Raw genomic sequence first — 16006 nt, 5'->3', positions numbered from 1 at the left:
AATTAATCACCATTGTTCCTTGTTTACTTGCTGTGCTCCTTTGTGAAGAAACTGGCTCCATGTTATCTATAACCTCCTCTTGGTATTCTCAGTCTGCTCTTGGGTCCCCAGCTTTTCTCCAGGCTGAACAAGCCCAGTTCCCTCAGCCATTCCCCACAGGGCAAGTCCCTGACCAGCTTGGAGGGCCTCCCCTGGCCTCAGTCAAGTTTGTCAACATCTTTCTTGTGCTAGGGGGGGACAAAACTGAACACAATATTGTAAATGGGATCTGATGAGTGCTAAGTAAGGGGATTTAGCCTGCGTCTCTGCCGATACAGCCCAATATGGCCAGTAGGTCTCTATCAGTTCCGAAGCATGCTACTCACTCATGTTTAGCCTACTGTCATCCTTTTCAGCAGATTTGCTGCCCAGACAATTGCTGGGAGTTAGTCCATCCCAAACACAAATGTCTTTGTGGGAAATTCAGGAGGTTCCTATACAGTTGTGGGGTTTTTTGTTTGCGTGTTTTTTTTTTCTGCAGAACGAGAACTTGTCCTAGAACTAGAAAGAATGAGATTAGAATATGGCATAGCCCTAGGAGACAAGTCCCCATCTCGTCTAGATGCATTTGTAAAGACTTTAGAAGACGACAGAGATTATTATAAGCGAGAGTTAGAATATCTGCAGAAAATGATAAAACGAAGGCCTAGCCCAAGCCGTAGGACTCCAGAGAAGGTAAGGTTCCTGCTGTCAAGACAAGCTGAAAAAATAATGGAAATACTGTAGAACTATTTAAGGAGCTATCAAATATATTGTCAAATTCAGTAGCAGTAAACAACTGGAGTACTTTTTAAAATTACATTCTTAACATAGGAAATTAACTGAGAGAAAGTCCAGTGAAGTTGCATTTTATTTTTCTATTCACATTTTACAGTAACATATTGATCAGTTATTGATCAGTTGTTTTAAATAAATAGAACAAGATGATAAACAGAAAAAAGGTCGAAATCTTATTGTTATCTGTTTTGCTTTTTCTCCTTAACAGTTAGTTCTTATTGTTTAAATTATACCACAAATGCCAGGCTTTTTCTTCCAATTAAAATTTATTATGTATGTATTTTTCATGTATTACAGTGTGAGTTCATTCTTTTTTTGTATTATTTATCCAAATGTTTTAATTAGTATATTTTAGCATAAATCTTATTAATCACTTTGCAGAGTGAAGATCTTAGGTTGATCACCAGAGAAAGAGATGAGCTACGGTCCATGTTAGACAGATTTGAAAACACATGATCGAAATTCAATCCAATGTCAAATTATTGACTGCAGAAAGAGATAGATTAATGTTCTTTATGAGCAGGTAAGAAGAGGTTGTTTATAACTGGCATTGAAATAACTGATTAACACTTGTACTGTTGCTTATTTAAAATGAAAAAACTTCTCTATAAATAGAACTTGAGGAGCATAGACCTACTGGAATACAACCAAGAATAAGAAAATATATACCTGTTTTTATTACTTGCTAATAAAATTATGTATTCCAAAGTTAGTGTTTTAACCTCAAGGTGATTATAACTTACTGTACTGGCATTCAGAAATGAGAAAGATCACGAAAAAAAATAATCAATAGAATCCATGAGAAAGTTGGGTAAGGATACAGGCTAGAAAGCAAAGATGAAGTAGTAGTTAACTGATAAGAAAACAGTGACATTATACTATACTTGGAACAGTAAAAGGGTGATGAGTATGTTGGCAGTGTAAGTTGTGACTTAGGGAATATATTTTAGTTATCTAGGGAAAAATAAGACTATAATAGCACTTCTATTGTAATAACAGCATTGAAACTTTCTTTTTTTGTTAGTGTATACACTGTATTAATTGCAATCCACTTATGCTAACAAACAATAATCTTTTGAAGTCTCAGGCTGAATTGAACAGGATGAGAAGAGAAGCAAAACATAGTTTAGTTTCTCAAAGTCACGTGGAAGAAGAACGAGACATTGCACTGACTGACTTCAGAAGACTAATGGCAGAAAAAGAAAGCCTCAGAGAAAAATTAAAGGTGAGCTTTTATAGCTTCATTGCTTACAGTGAGGTGGTATATACAGTAATGGCATGTTTGTGTCTGGTTGGCTGTCAAGAACTTTTGAACTTATCTGATTTCAAACTCACTTGAGAGAGCACAATGAATTGCCTGATTTATCCTTGTAAACTCAGTTCCTAGGGGGGGATAGGGGGAAAGGAACATGCTCTAAGTGCATGAGGGCAAGCATCATCACCTTGTGCGAAGAAACTAGATATACCCCAACCACAGAATATTTTTGTGTGTATGCACTACTCTGAAGATGCTTGTGTGTCACATATGGTTCTTATCCCACAAACTGGGGACTTCATGGACTTTTTCATATTAACTGATCTTTTGTTGTTGTTTTTGTAGCAGAGTATATTTTAAATGGCATATCTGAACCATCAAACATAAATTCATAGCAATCCAAGTTTCATTATTTTTAACCTTTAAAAAAATATTTGTTAATGCAGTCATTTTCTGTTACTCTGACCTTTTGATGTCTGGTATTAATGTCCTTACTGGGCTGTAGTCAAAAGCATATGATTTCAGGGAGGTTTCCCTGACTTCTTTATTGGGTCATCAATATAATATATATAGGTTTTTAAAATGTCCTGAAAATTCAGAAATTTAAAATCATATTAATGGATGCTAAGTATTTTCAGCTAATGCTCTGTAGTTTTATAGAGAGAACTTTGCATTTGGTCATTCATCTGAGAATGTAGAACAATGTTTTCTTAAACATGAAGTTTAAATTTCTATGGTTAAATCTAAAAATGTGTATCTTATTACACGTAATTCTGTATTTCTATCTCAGATTCAGCAAGAAGCAGCTAACCTTGAAAAATCAAAGATGCAACATGATATTTCAGCACTGGAGAATAATATTCAAGGAGTAAGTGCATTTTTAGGAAGTGAGCTTTTATTCTAAAATAGGATAGACTTTTCAAGCAATTAATTTTGTTGTTAGCTGTTTTCAAATTAAATGTATTTAAAAGCTAAGTTGTGATACCTTTCTACAACAATAACATGTTCGGTTATTTTTTTTAAATTGCAGTTTGAGATGGAAAGGTGTGAACTAAAGACTACAGTCTCTATCCTGAAAGAGAGAGTGAACTCTTTGGAAAATGAATTAAAACTGAAGTCCAGTAAACTTGCCCAGACGTCTGATGATTCTTCTCAATTTAAAGCTGAGATTTGCTCACTTCAGTAAGTCTAATACAAAATGTGGTGGTCTTTCACATATATTAATGTAATTTTGTTTGTTCTATGACATTATAGCAGAGTTGAGTTCCTAGGAAAACTATAAAATATTTTCAAATCACTTGTACTTTTTTTTGTCTTAAGAAAAAGTAAATATGAATAAGCAAAGTGCTATGGTGGCTTTTCACAGCAAGCTCCTCCTGGACTTACTTGATGACCAGATATACTGATAATTTTTATGGCTAACTGAATGAAAATTTTCTGCTCCTCCTAGAATTGTTTTCTCTAACAACCATGTTCTCTGCTTATGAATGTAGCAGAACAGAAAATTTCTAAAAGGATTTCCAGGTGCTGTTTGTTAAAAGGAAAAACACACGCCTTTGCAAACTGCAGCAGTAGGGGCAAATTGTGCCAGTTTTAGAGAGCTGTCAGTAATACTGAAAATTTTATGCCAAGCATTAGGCATTGATATTCTACAGTTTGAGTGGTTATGGAGAGTCATTCTGTAATGACATTTCACTTGAGCGATTTTCTTGTGTCACCCTCTTTCATATGCTAATACTATCACATGTGTATTATAGTTTTGAGAGTTGACATCTTATGATCCATAGACACCATCTGTGGGGATTTGACCAACTTGCTCAGAACTGAATCAAGAATACCCATGTATTTTTAAGGCCTATTTAAACTTGCAGGATCATTGCTGCACTCTTTTAAAATTGTTTTAGAAAAGAGCTCCTATCAACTATCTAAATGTGATGGAACAAGAAGGCTTAGAGAAAGTGGAAATAGAGTATTGAATAAATCTGGGCTAGAAATTTGGAAATCTGGTATTTGGTTTAGGTGGAAATGAGAGCCATTGATGTAAGAGATCACTACAAGATAGGTAATGCTATAGATGAGATCTTTTGGGTGTTTTACAAGGGAAACCAGGGCCTGTGCCTCACAACCCCACCACACCTGAACAGTACTATACTGGACTGTATAACAGTACAATAGCAGGGGGGATAACTATGAAGAGCTGAAGCTGAGAAGCAGGCCTTGGAGTTCACCTAATGCTCCCAATTGCACAAAGAAGGCTGTTAGTAAAACAATTATTGTATTTGTTGGTAAAATTGTGACAAATTCTTAAGAGTGAAATATCTTGTTAGGTTCCTTATCAATGCTTTCCACTAAAATGACACTATAAAAAGGAGGAGAGAAGGAGTAGGGCTACAATCATTTCAGCATTTGGTTCTACTTTGTGCATGGTCGCAATTTGTTATAGCTGTGTTTGGGGCCCCTCCCTTTTTTCCCCCCTAAAGTTTCACTCTAAACTGAGTGAGAGCAATCTTTATCTGCAGACATGCTGTATTCCGGATTGGTGGTGTTTTAAAAAATGAAAAGTTTCTCTAGCTTCTGTGGGATCCCACTTCAGAGGGATTTTATTTCCTGACCTGTTTTGTAAATAGTCCATTTAATTACTTTGGAGTTTCATTTTGCTTTTTTTTCCCTAGGTCACTGATATTTCTTGCTAAGCAAAACAACTATGTAGGTAGATAGCTTCATAAATCTTTCAGGCTCTGTATTTCTTAAAAATAGGATCAGAACTGTAGCTGTCAATTTGGTTGCTTCTTAAAACATGACGTGGCTGATAATCACAGCTATGAGCTACATATCAAAATCTTTATAAAGCAAAGAGTCAGAAGACACAAGTTACCAAGAGTTACATGATGAAAAGTAGCAGAAATCAGAGGAAGTGAATGTTTCAGATTATCATGGTGGTTCCACTGAGGTTACATTGCTCCATTTTGGAACGGTGTTGAGGTGGACTTGCTGCTGGGGTCCAAAGCAACCAGGTGGTGTTGCCCTCAGCAATGCTTAATAGACCTCTTTCTCTCCCAGAGAGGAAGGGAGAGGATGAGTTAGTATGATGCAACCCCATGCTGCTGGTTGGTATGACACAACCCTATCATGAGGTTACGCTGGAACCGTTCCAGCACTTCAAGCAGCTTAAGAGCCATAAGTTGGTGACCCTGAATAGGTCCCAAACTTTTTTCAACTGTCTACTGATTTTCCAGGCTCTTAAATGACCAACTCCAGAGGTCTGTTGAAGATTTACAGCACCGATTGTCCCTCAAAAAGGATGAACTGCAGTCAGCTCAAGAAGAAATTGTAAAGCTAGAGGAGAAAATAGGTAATCACTAGTTATTTTTATGCCAATTTCCTGTTTTTAAAATAGAAAGTACTTATTCTTTTATTTATAGATAGGTTAAACCAGAGGAGCACTTCACAGGATGAAGCAGTCAATGTACTTAGAAGTACTATTACTATTTTGGACAAAGAAAAGGACAGTCTTCAAGAAACTGTAGATGAAAAAACAGAAAAAATTGCATGCTTAGATGACAACTTAGCTAACAAGGTATGTACAGTGAAAGTACTACTTTGCAATCTATCTGGGGAATTTTAAAGCAGTTACATTTTAGGGAGACATTTTGCCTTGATGATGAAGCCAGTACCGAGCTCTAGGCATCACATAAACTCTATGTTTGGACCTATACAAAGAGTCACTTGCCAACTCAATAGCATTTTAATTATGACTGTTAGCGTATTCCCTAAACATACTAAGAAAATAAAGAAGTATTTTTTGCATTTTGCACTTGGAGCTATTTATTGAGATATAAGTTTCTAGCCTGAAGTGACAGAATCTATAGCTGACTTCCATCTTTTTTGATGACAAGACAATCCTTTCTCAGTAAGGAAAAGAAACTTGGAAATTTGAATGTGCAAAGATGCAATTACGTATTGGTGAAGGATTAAGATAAAGAGTAAAGTTCTTTAACTTGAAGTATCCTTGTTATGTTGCAATATAATAATACCTAATACAACTTTTGCTTTTATTTTTGTAGGAAAAAACAATTAGTCATTTACGTCTAACTCTCTCTGAGCTGGAGTCCTCAACAGAGTGAGTAAGGACTAGGATGTCTTCTTCAGTGGTTTTATTTTATCCAGTGGTTTTAAAGTGAAGGTAGATGGCTATTTTAGTTATTTTGGGTGAAATGGAGTTAATTCTATTTAAGTTAAGTAAAAGAGCCTACTGTGTTGAGAAAGATGTACACAACTTCTGAAGAGACTTCCCTAGCAATTATATTGCAGGCTGCTAACATACTGTGAAGACATCCATTAACAATTGTTTGTCTATATTTATTTTCCTAAATTCCTAACATTTCTTAATTCTCAGTTAAGAAGTAGTTTTTTAGTATTCTAAGTATTCCACTAGATATTATTAGATTGACCCAGATAAAATTCAGAGCTGAACTCTTAATTGTTGGCAAGCTAATTCTTCCAGGTTAAGCTACCAGTACAGTTTTAATTAAAATATATTTATGTAGTTTTTAGCCAGGCTTCATCTTATCTTTCCTTCTTGCCTCTTTTTAAGCTCTCCCTTACTTTTTTGATTGTTGTCTTTCAAGTGTAACCTATCTGTCTTCTTCCTTTATGGTTTATAAAATATGCAATGGCTAACATACTATAACTACTACTGAACACAGATAAACATAACTATCTGTAATTGCTGTTTGCATAATAAGATACATCTTACCAGATACACCTTCAAAGTTAAAGATTAATTCCATTTTATTGTGTGTGTTGACATTTTACATCCTTAGCTTATATTTATGTTTAGACTCAATTTGTCAGCCTTCAGAGAGAAGAATTTTAACTTTTCTTTAAAAAAAAAAGAAAAGCTTTAGCATATCCAAAATCCACGTCTGATCATTTTCAGTAGTATGTGGTATAGTATAAGAAGGGACAATTTAATATTTTCACTTGATAGCCAGATGAAGGACATGCTGAGCAGCAGAGACCGTGAGATATCTAGCTTACATCGCCAGCTTGATACATCCCATGTAGAGCTTGCAGAAACAGGAAGAGTAAAGGAAATGGCTCTGAAAGAAAACAGACGATTGCAAGATGACCTAGCTACAATGGCCAGAGAAAACCAGGTATGAAGGCAGTACATAATACTGAAGTATTAAACTATTTATTGCTTGCTTACATATAGTGGTACATCAAAACTGCTATATCCTCAATTTTGATTTGGTATGTTTAATTATTGGTATTTCTTGAACACTGGGATATTAAAAATGACTGGGCAGAAATTGTAAAAGCAATTATGTAGATACTTAAGCATAGTCGATACAGTAGGGGAGAAATAGACAAGCTTTCGTTTTAGTCACCCTTCCCCAGATTAAAAAAATAAATCTAAATAAAATAAATCTAGGACATAATTGTTTATGCTCTAATGAAATTACGTTAGTTGGTTATATCACTTGGTAGTTGGTATTTAGTTGGTAAAAACTGGGTTTTATTATCTGTGGAACAGGGTTTATTGAGAGAGAGCAAGAAACCACAAAAGTGGGTATCAGGTTATCAACCAAGTGAAAGCAGGAGAGAGCAGATTGCTAGCACATCTGAATTCGTTCTGGTGCATAGTCATTCATTAGTTTCATCTATCTAGTTTCCATGATGCACTGGATGTATTGAGTGAGGTATGGCACATTTTGAGATTAGAATGTTTTGGAATGTAGATTTGAATGTTTGTGTTCAGTGAGCCTTGGCAATGGTGACTGTAAAGATGTAGTGGCAGGTTTTTAATTTCCAGTTCTGGCAAGGTTAGTTTCTATTCGTGTGTGTTGCTCTGCAGGAACTTTGGTTTCACTGCTGGACTGGGAAAGGTTAATGCTGGGGGAGAATATATAAGAGGGCTTAAAAGCTACAAGCCAGAGGGATTGAAGAAAACTTATTTTTAAGGTATGATAGTCCTGAATAGTCTGAATTTGTTTCCTGATTTCAGGAATGGGTAAGGATGCACAGTCAATGGGAATAGGAGGGGTTCCCTTTCCATTGTGTCAAGGTTGTGTGGGGTTTTTAGATGGTGAATTCAAAGGTGCCATCTATTTCCCTGGAGAAGTGTTCTTAGTGGATTGTCTTTGCATTGGTAAGGTAGGTGTCATGGTCAGGTGGTATCTTAGAGTTCAGCTGTATATTGCCGCTTTTTTTATTGTGTGGGTTTTGGGTTTTGTGGAGATTTTGTTCAGGTACTTTATTTGGCTGCTTGCAGAGTTTTATGTTATATTTATATTTGTATCAGTTTTATATGATTTCATCTTTCCTCTCTAGTAGTTTAGAGCCATAATGTCCATCCTTGCTAACAGCTAGCCAGTCAGTAGCTTTAGGCCAAAAAGCAGTTGGGAAATGGGTTATGATTGCCCAGTGACTTTGGGTTGGTTCATGCGTATTCATGGTCAGCTTTCCAGTTGGGAGGTATACAGTCCCTCTCAGCTGCTGATGGCTAAATACATTTTCTTGTAAAGAGCATGCTATAAAGGTGTGACTTAACTTACATCAGTTACAGAATCAAAGTTGAAATAAAATCTTTAAGGCCTTGAGGAATTACCAGTTTCTGTAGGGTATAATTGAATATTTTAGTGAGAGGTGAGCTATCTCAAGTTGATGGGGTTGGTTAAATAAAAATTTTGCAAGACAGAAATAGTTGAGAGATTCAGTGAATTAAATTGTTTGATTATCATGATTATTATTCTCGTGGCATCTTCATCTTGAGATGTTCTCCAGGGTTCCACAAGTTCAACCAGCCACTGGTGTAGGGTTCATTCTTTCAAGAGCGTAAGGGGCTTATATAGTGTGCATATATACATAGATATCCATTTGCACTCTTCCCAATCATCGTTGCTCCATCTCTTCTTCCTTGGAATGTCTGGGTCTGGGATCCATGGCTTGGAGAGCCTGAAGTGCATTCAGTCTGGTTAATCCCTCATGTACTTTGAGGAATAATGAGTTGGTTTTGTGCACCAGCTGGTTACTGCTAACCAAAAGCTTCCCAGCTCCAAGTGCATGACATGGATGTCCCTGCACAACAGAATGTGTGTATGGACAATATATACCAAAAATGTCCAGTGTTTTATAGGGTAAGTAACATTTTTTATTGGGCTAAACTTTAGAAAGAGTTCATAGAGAATATGTGAATATGACTTAAGGACCTAGCCCAGAATTTTGTTGCAACCCATTACATTCAATTTGTATAGCAAATACAACTATTGCAGCTCATCATGACACTCAAATGCCTTGTACAGTTCTGATGCTGAGATACAAATGTTTGTTTGAATTCAGTGTAAATGCCAACACTAAAAATAATCAGGGCCTTGTTAGCTAAACCATTTATTTCAGTTCCCTTCAGTCAACCCATCTGAGTCTGAAGCTAGAAAGTACAATATAGCAAGATGTTTTAAGTAAGTGATGTAGAACCCTGAATAGTTCTTGCAAAACCTATGGTACAATACATAGATACGTGGGTGTATTATTGAAATTAGAGATGCTATCCACAGGTATCTAATAAGATGAAATATTAAATATTGTCATAATGTGATGACTAGAGCTTTGCCAGTGTGCTTGGGAAGGCTACCAGACACGTGCAAACTGATTTCAGCCTATGTTAAATAAGGCACACAGTAAAAAGGCTGCTGCTAATGAACATTAATATACCACAAAAAGAAGGGAAAGAGCTAAGGCAATATCCTCTATTTCCCCCACATTTGATAGTGGTGACAGAATAAGATAATTGTCTTTTTGGCTCTCTGGGCTAGAGGACTCACAGAAAGGTGAGCACTGAACCTGAGAGGGCCAGAGTTAGCAGTTCCAACGTCTCAAACAAATTGCCTGGTGCATTTTTGATGTCTAAATATGATCTTAATGATGCATTTAGTTATTTTATCTTGCAATTCTACTTTAAAATAAATGTTCTTTTGTTATGAAGTTCACTTTCTAGTGACATAAAACTTTCCTTCACTCAGGGATAGTGAATCTTAAGGCTAGAAAAATCCCAGCTCCCAAACATCTGTATGTTGAATTTTCCAAAGATCAGTAGGGTGTGTCATCAGGGAAGCTGCAGATTTTATGAACTGTTATGATATTCATTGGTTTTTTGTGATTATTCTTGCCTGGAAAACTCTTTGGTGTATCTAAGGTAATAGGAGATATTTCTGAACCCTACAAATCCCAAAGGGATTTGACCAAATTACTTAAAAGTATAACAGAATAAAACCTAGGGCATATGAAATCGCTTTCATTTAGTCTGATACAGTAATATATAGTGATTAATTTACTCTAACGCACTGTTTTGGCTTTATGTAATCTCTTTAGACTATCAGTACTGAGCTTGAAGATGCAATGCGTGAAAAAGAAGAAATGAAAACCAGGGTTCATAATTATATAACTGAAGTTTCCAGATTTGAGGCCTTGATGGCTTCAAAGGTAAAAGTATAATCCTTAGGCTGGATTATATATAAATCATTACTGGTTTCAATAAATCCATTGGTTTTAGAGTGTAACACATTCTTATTAGGATATAATACACAAATTAAGAGATGTATGGTTTGGGTCCCGTTGTCCCTGCCTGTCCCATTTCCTTTTTTTTTTTTTTTTTTTTCCCTCTGCACCGTTTCAAGCTACTAGTGGATTCATATAGATCTGAACCATTATAGATCTGAACCATTGTTAAATTCTGGCACATCACTATTTCATTGCTTCTGTTTCAGTTGACTGTAACACTGGAGAGTGACAAACAAATAATATTTGAATGTTGCTTTGCTTTTTGAGTAAGGCAACTAGTACTATTTCATGATTGTAGGCAACAAGCAGCTTATATGATTTTTTTCATATTTTACACTTTTACAAAGAGAAATTTTACATGTAAAGCTGGAGGAGAGTGTAAAAATAGCACATTGGAATGTTTTCTCTATGCATAATAAGAGTTCGGAGTTTTTGCTGTACTGACAAAACAGTTCTCTTGTTGAATGTATTTTATCTTGATACTTGGATTCAAAAGTGTGATGTGCATGAATTAAAACTTATAATCATTTAAAACAAGTAGAATTTATGTCAAGGCAACGTGAACTGGCAAATTCATTATGTGACTGAATAGGAAAGAATGAGTTTTGATCTGATTCTGACTTGCAAGTCTAGATGAATGTATGTAAATTCAACCGCTTTTTACAAGTAGAAACTGAAGCATAGAGAAAAATTTAAGGTCACTGGTATGTTAGCTTAGAACTCTCAATTTAAGTCTTTCTGTTGTAATATAAATATTTATTAAAATGCAGTAAGTAAAAGAGCTGAAAATGGACTCCTGCTAGAACTTCTTGTAACAGGCAGCACTGGGATCGGTACATAGAGTAGGCATGAAATAAGATCAAGCAACATGAAGGTATGTTGATCATTGCAGAGTGATTTACTGTTTCACCTAGGAAAAAGAAAACCAAGAATTGTTAGAGAAGTTCCGAATGCTCCATATGCAAGCTGAAGACTGGGAAATGAAGGCTCATCAAGCTGAAGGAGAAAGCAGCTCAATACGACTTGAACTCCTTTCTGTAGATACAGATCGGAGGCATCTTCAAGAGAGAGTAGAACTTCTGGAAAAAGAGATTCAAGGGGTAATAACTCATGCAATGAAATTCTGCCAAGGAAAGTGGGATACATTCAAGTGTTTTTTTTAATAAAGTCAACATACTATCTTTAATGCTTTAATGGAAAATAATTCCTATATGTGAATGTTTCAAATGTGGACACTGAGTTTTTGAAACAGTAACTGATGTTGGTTAGACGTGCTTTCCTTCTCCCTTCTCTGCTTTCCCAAAATTAGAATTGCAGCATATATTTTAATACTTTTACATGTCTTCTGTTGAGTGATCATTGCTATTTTGTTATTGTCTCTGTAAGAACCTTATGTTTAGTTGCTTCAAAATATCTGCATATAGCTTTATGAGTATTTTGTCAACTTAGTTCTTACATTTCTTTGAAGTTTTGAATGAAGTATTTGAAGCATTGGTGGCTGCAGTGAAGGTAAAAATCCGGTAGTAGTAGTCCAAATCCAGAATCAGGATTCCATAATACCAAAACCTAGACCAATAGCATGGAAAATAATGAGGTTTATGTTTTAGAAGCAATAACTTCATGGAGATCAAGGAAGTTCTAGAGTATTAAAGTTGTGGATTGACCATATTTTGTCTCATGCTTTTAATTAGCCAAAAAGGGTTAGAGACTTTCATATTGTAAGCTGAGTAAAAAATGGATTGTATTTTGGGGGTTTTAAGCTTTTAATTCTCTTCTGAAGCTGGAATCCAACCTCATTCCATTCTTGCATAGTACTTGTACAATTCTTCAAGATGGTGATAAAAAAAATTGCAGAGATGTTTTATTAGTTGTTCTTAGCTGTGATTTAGGGAGAGGAAAGGAATGTAATATAAAGTTAATTTTATAGGGAAGGTTAATTTTGAAGGGAAAAGGAAGTCTTAAAAAAAACCCTGTTATCCAACAGAGAACTGTTAACACTTAACACTGAACGGGTATCCATATTTGTCTTTGTTTAGCATATTGTTGCACATCAAGCATATGAATCTCAGATCTCCTCCATTACAAAAAATATGTCCAAATTGGAAGAGGATATTAAACGCGAAAATCAGGATAAGTCTTCTGTGTTGGCGGACCTGGCTTCTGTGAGGGAACTCTGTGTGAAACTTGAGGCTAACAAAGAACTTCTGTCTCGACAGCTGACATCCAAAAGCATGGATTATGAAAGGGTAAGCACCAAAGGCAAATTTAGTTTGCTGTAATAAAGTATCTTTCTTTGCTTTTAATGGCTTTTGGAGGAAAGAATAAATTACTTCTGAGAGCAAGGTAAGTTAATTTACATCACTAGTTTTGCATTTATATATAAATTACAATTTTTGCAGTGTACAGATCTATATCTGTGGGTTTTGTACAAAAAGAGGGAGTTTCTTTTATTCATTATCACTACAAAATGTGGCAACAGTAGTTTTTGCTATACCACAGAGACAGATTGTATTTATTTGGTTTTATGTACTGTTTTTTAATTTACTCAAATTTTCAACTTTTATAAAAAGTAAATAGTGCACTTCTTATTTAAATATTAAAGACTCTTCCCTAATGGATTTTTTCAATTAAATTTAAATGTAGATTCAGCTGAAGGTTATTAAATGTTTTGAAATAGTTTAAACACTTCTAAATATCCATAATTTTCCTGAATTTTTCTTTACAGCTGGTAGTTGTGTCTTTACTTAGTGACTTAGTCAGGCTTTCTATTACCGTAATATTCAAGACCTTGAGAACAGTACTTCTCGTCCCCACAGAATTTGTTTATATTCGTAGAACTGATGAGGAAAACAAGCATTTCTACATTTTCAGTAAAAGCCAAGAAGCTAATTGCAAGCTAACCTAGTTGAATAGAATGAAGGATAGTAAACAGTATTTTTGTACTTGTGCAAAAACCTGCTGCTATTAAAAGCCAATTAGTGGTCCAGGTACTTACCTAAGCATTTTCAGCACTCAGTAATTCAGCTCCCAGTAAAACATTTGACAGATGTAGAGTTTGAATAGTTTTTAACTAAGTATAGTTTTAAATAATTGTAAGCTTTAATTTGTTTTGTGAGCTCAGTTTCCTATTCATTTTTATGAAAATTCCAGTCATTTCAGTTTTTACAGCAACTCTTCACAAAAGAGAACTCTATGTGTTTGTAAACTAGTGTATAAAATTTGTGCCCTAGGTTCTAGGTGAATTAGAAGATATAAAATCAGAAGCAGAGTTACTGAAAAAGCAGTTATCCAGTGAGAGACTTACAGTTCAGAATCTTGAAACATTGCTGGCTACTAGTAGAGACAAAGAATTTCAGAACCATTTAACATCCCATGAGAAAGATTCCGAAATTCAGTTATTGAAAGACAAGCTAACACTCGCCGAGAGCAAACTGTAAGTTTTAACAAGTGTATGCATGTGTTATGTGGTTTAGAAAGAAACCTTTTCCATGTGAGAACACTTATTCACAAAGTCAAAGTCTTGATGTTCTATATGGCTGAGCAGATTGTTGCAGCAGTGTCTTTTGGCCTTTCATGGCATCATTTACTTAAAGTTTCTTTACAGATCTTTCATATTGCTTTCATTAATCAGCACTCTGGTGGACATCAGTTTAGTACAAGCAATAAACTTAAACAGGAGTTCCAAAGGAAACCTACTCTAAAAGGAAGGAGCACCCTGCTGACTTTTCACAGTCTTGAGAATAAGCACTCAGTTTCTCTCTGGATTTATCCCCAGTCTGACTCCAGAAAGTTTGCTTCACTTTCTCTGTTGGTGATGACTCTTTCTTACATCAGTCAGGCACAGGAGGCGATACGTTTCCTGAAGTTCACTTGTCTGATGTAACTATGCCATGTTTTCAGTGCTATCACTAAATTCTTCTGGGGATACATTAGCCAGTGACTGTAGTGGTGTATCTGCATTAAAGAGCAAGGAGGAAGAATAGCACCTGAATGTAGATGGTGGTGAAGAGTAAAGTCAAAGTAGAATTTCAGAAAAAGAAAAACAGATACACCCACTTAGTAAACACAGAGTCAGGGAGAGAAAGGAAGTGTATGGAAGGTAAAAGGACAGATAATGCTTCCTTATGAGATACAGAATATTGCATACTTAAACAGTTAAAAGCTATCTGTAACTTGGTCATGCAAATGTGCAAGAAAAACACTTTTAATTGATTTATGTAAAGGCTACAACTTACCACTGATGATGGTCCACCTCAAGTAGCAGTGATCTCAATCAATCTGTAGATAATGACACTATTAATCACCCCTGTGCAACTCATTGTTTCATGTTTTAGAATTGCTGAGTCTTGTTTATTGGGGGGAAAAAAGTTAATTGCATACAAAAAACATAAACTAATGGAATTTCCTGACTATGAAATTAAACATGAAAGTTACAAAAACAAAACAAAAGGAAACAAGGAGGCTTCCATTTAACTTTAATTTAGCTCCCTTGTGTACAAACATTATAAAACTGTTTAAATAACTTCATAGTAGTTTTTTCACGTACATTGTAGGGTTCCTTTCTTGTTTGTTGTAAATGTCAGTACTTGCATTGTCAATAGGATGGGATACTGGAAGAAGTAGGAAAATGTTCACTTGAGGAATAGTGACTATTCTATTGAATTGTTTTCCTCTATCTCGAAGGTTATGCGTGTTGCTAGGCAAATGTTCAGATGTGAGAACCAGTTGTATATACCTTATTTTCTACTATTCGGTTTGTAGCAGTTGCAGTCTAAAGAACAGGAACTTTAAATGCGCACAGCTGTGACTGAAGTATGTGACAATTATGTTTGTATCTTGCAAAATGTAAAAATTCATTTGTCTTGGCAAAAATTCAGTTCTAACTGACAAAAAGAGTGTGTCAATATTTTTGAACATTATTTACAGTTTTGGCCTTATTGTGCTTGCCCTTCCACTCTATTTATAAAATGGTACTGATAGAACCTCTGACTTTAGAAGGATTCTCAAAATTAAGTTTAACTTTTGAAGTTCTGCAGTGCTGTAATTTTGAGTTCTGTGAAGAGTGAGTAGTTGTATTACTCAGAGTGTTATTTGGGTGACAGTACAGTAAATGAGATCTTGAGGCTCTACAGCGTTAAATAAACAGAGAATATCAAATAGTTAAACCACTTGTTGAGAGCTATCTATATCTACTGTGAAAGAGTCAGATGTCCTGTGAAAAAATGGTATATCATGTAATTTTATTATGATTACTGTGCATAGGGGTTCCAAATTAAAATATTTCTTAATTTTTGAGTGATTTACTTCATGATCTTAATTTTGTTTAAATGTCATTGACATGGAATAACCTTAGAACTCACAAAACTGTTTGGT

At 35.2% G+C, this 16006-nt stretch overlaps 1 protein-coding gene across 1 annotated transcript in view; it reads left to right on the top strand.

Annotated features, from left to right (window-relative positions):
- CEP135 (centrosomal protein 135) overlaps nucleotides 1-16006 on the top strand; it is a 37130-nt gene that overhangs the window by 15460 nt on the left and 5664 nt on the right. Inside the window, 14 exon segments of the mRNA XM_075752125.1 lie at nucleotides 521-725; nucleotides 1200-1258; nucleotides 1261-1349; nucleotides 1898-2041; nucleotides 2862-2939; nucleotides 3102-3253; nucleotides 5308-5423; nucleotides 5494-5648; nucleotides 6136-6191; nucleotides 7062-7230; nucleotides 10445-10555; nucleotides 11548-11733; nucleotides 12670-12879; nucleotides 13864-14066. Of these exon segments, the coding sequence (XP_075608240.1) occupies nucleotides 521-725; nucleotides 1200-1258; nucleotides 1261-1349; nucleotides 1898-2041; nucleotides 2862-2939; nucleotides 3102-3253; nucleotides 5308-5423; nucleotides 5494-5648; nucleotides 6136-6191; nucleotides 7062-7230; nucleotides 10445-10555; nucleotides 11548-11733; nucleotides 12670-12879; nucleotides 13864-14066 (1933 nt within the window).

Source organism: Balearica regulorum, chromosome 4 (genome assembly GCF_011004875.1).
Source record: "Balearica regulorum gibbericeps isolate bBalReg1 chromosome 4, bBalReg1.pri, whole genome shotgun sequence".
NCBI lineage: Eukaryota > Metazoa > Chordata > Aves > Gruiformes > Gruidae > Balearica > Balearica regulorum.
The sequence above is the reverse complement of the archived record's forward strand: the minus strand, read 5'-3'. Positions and strand labels throughout refer to the sequence as shown.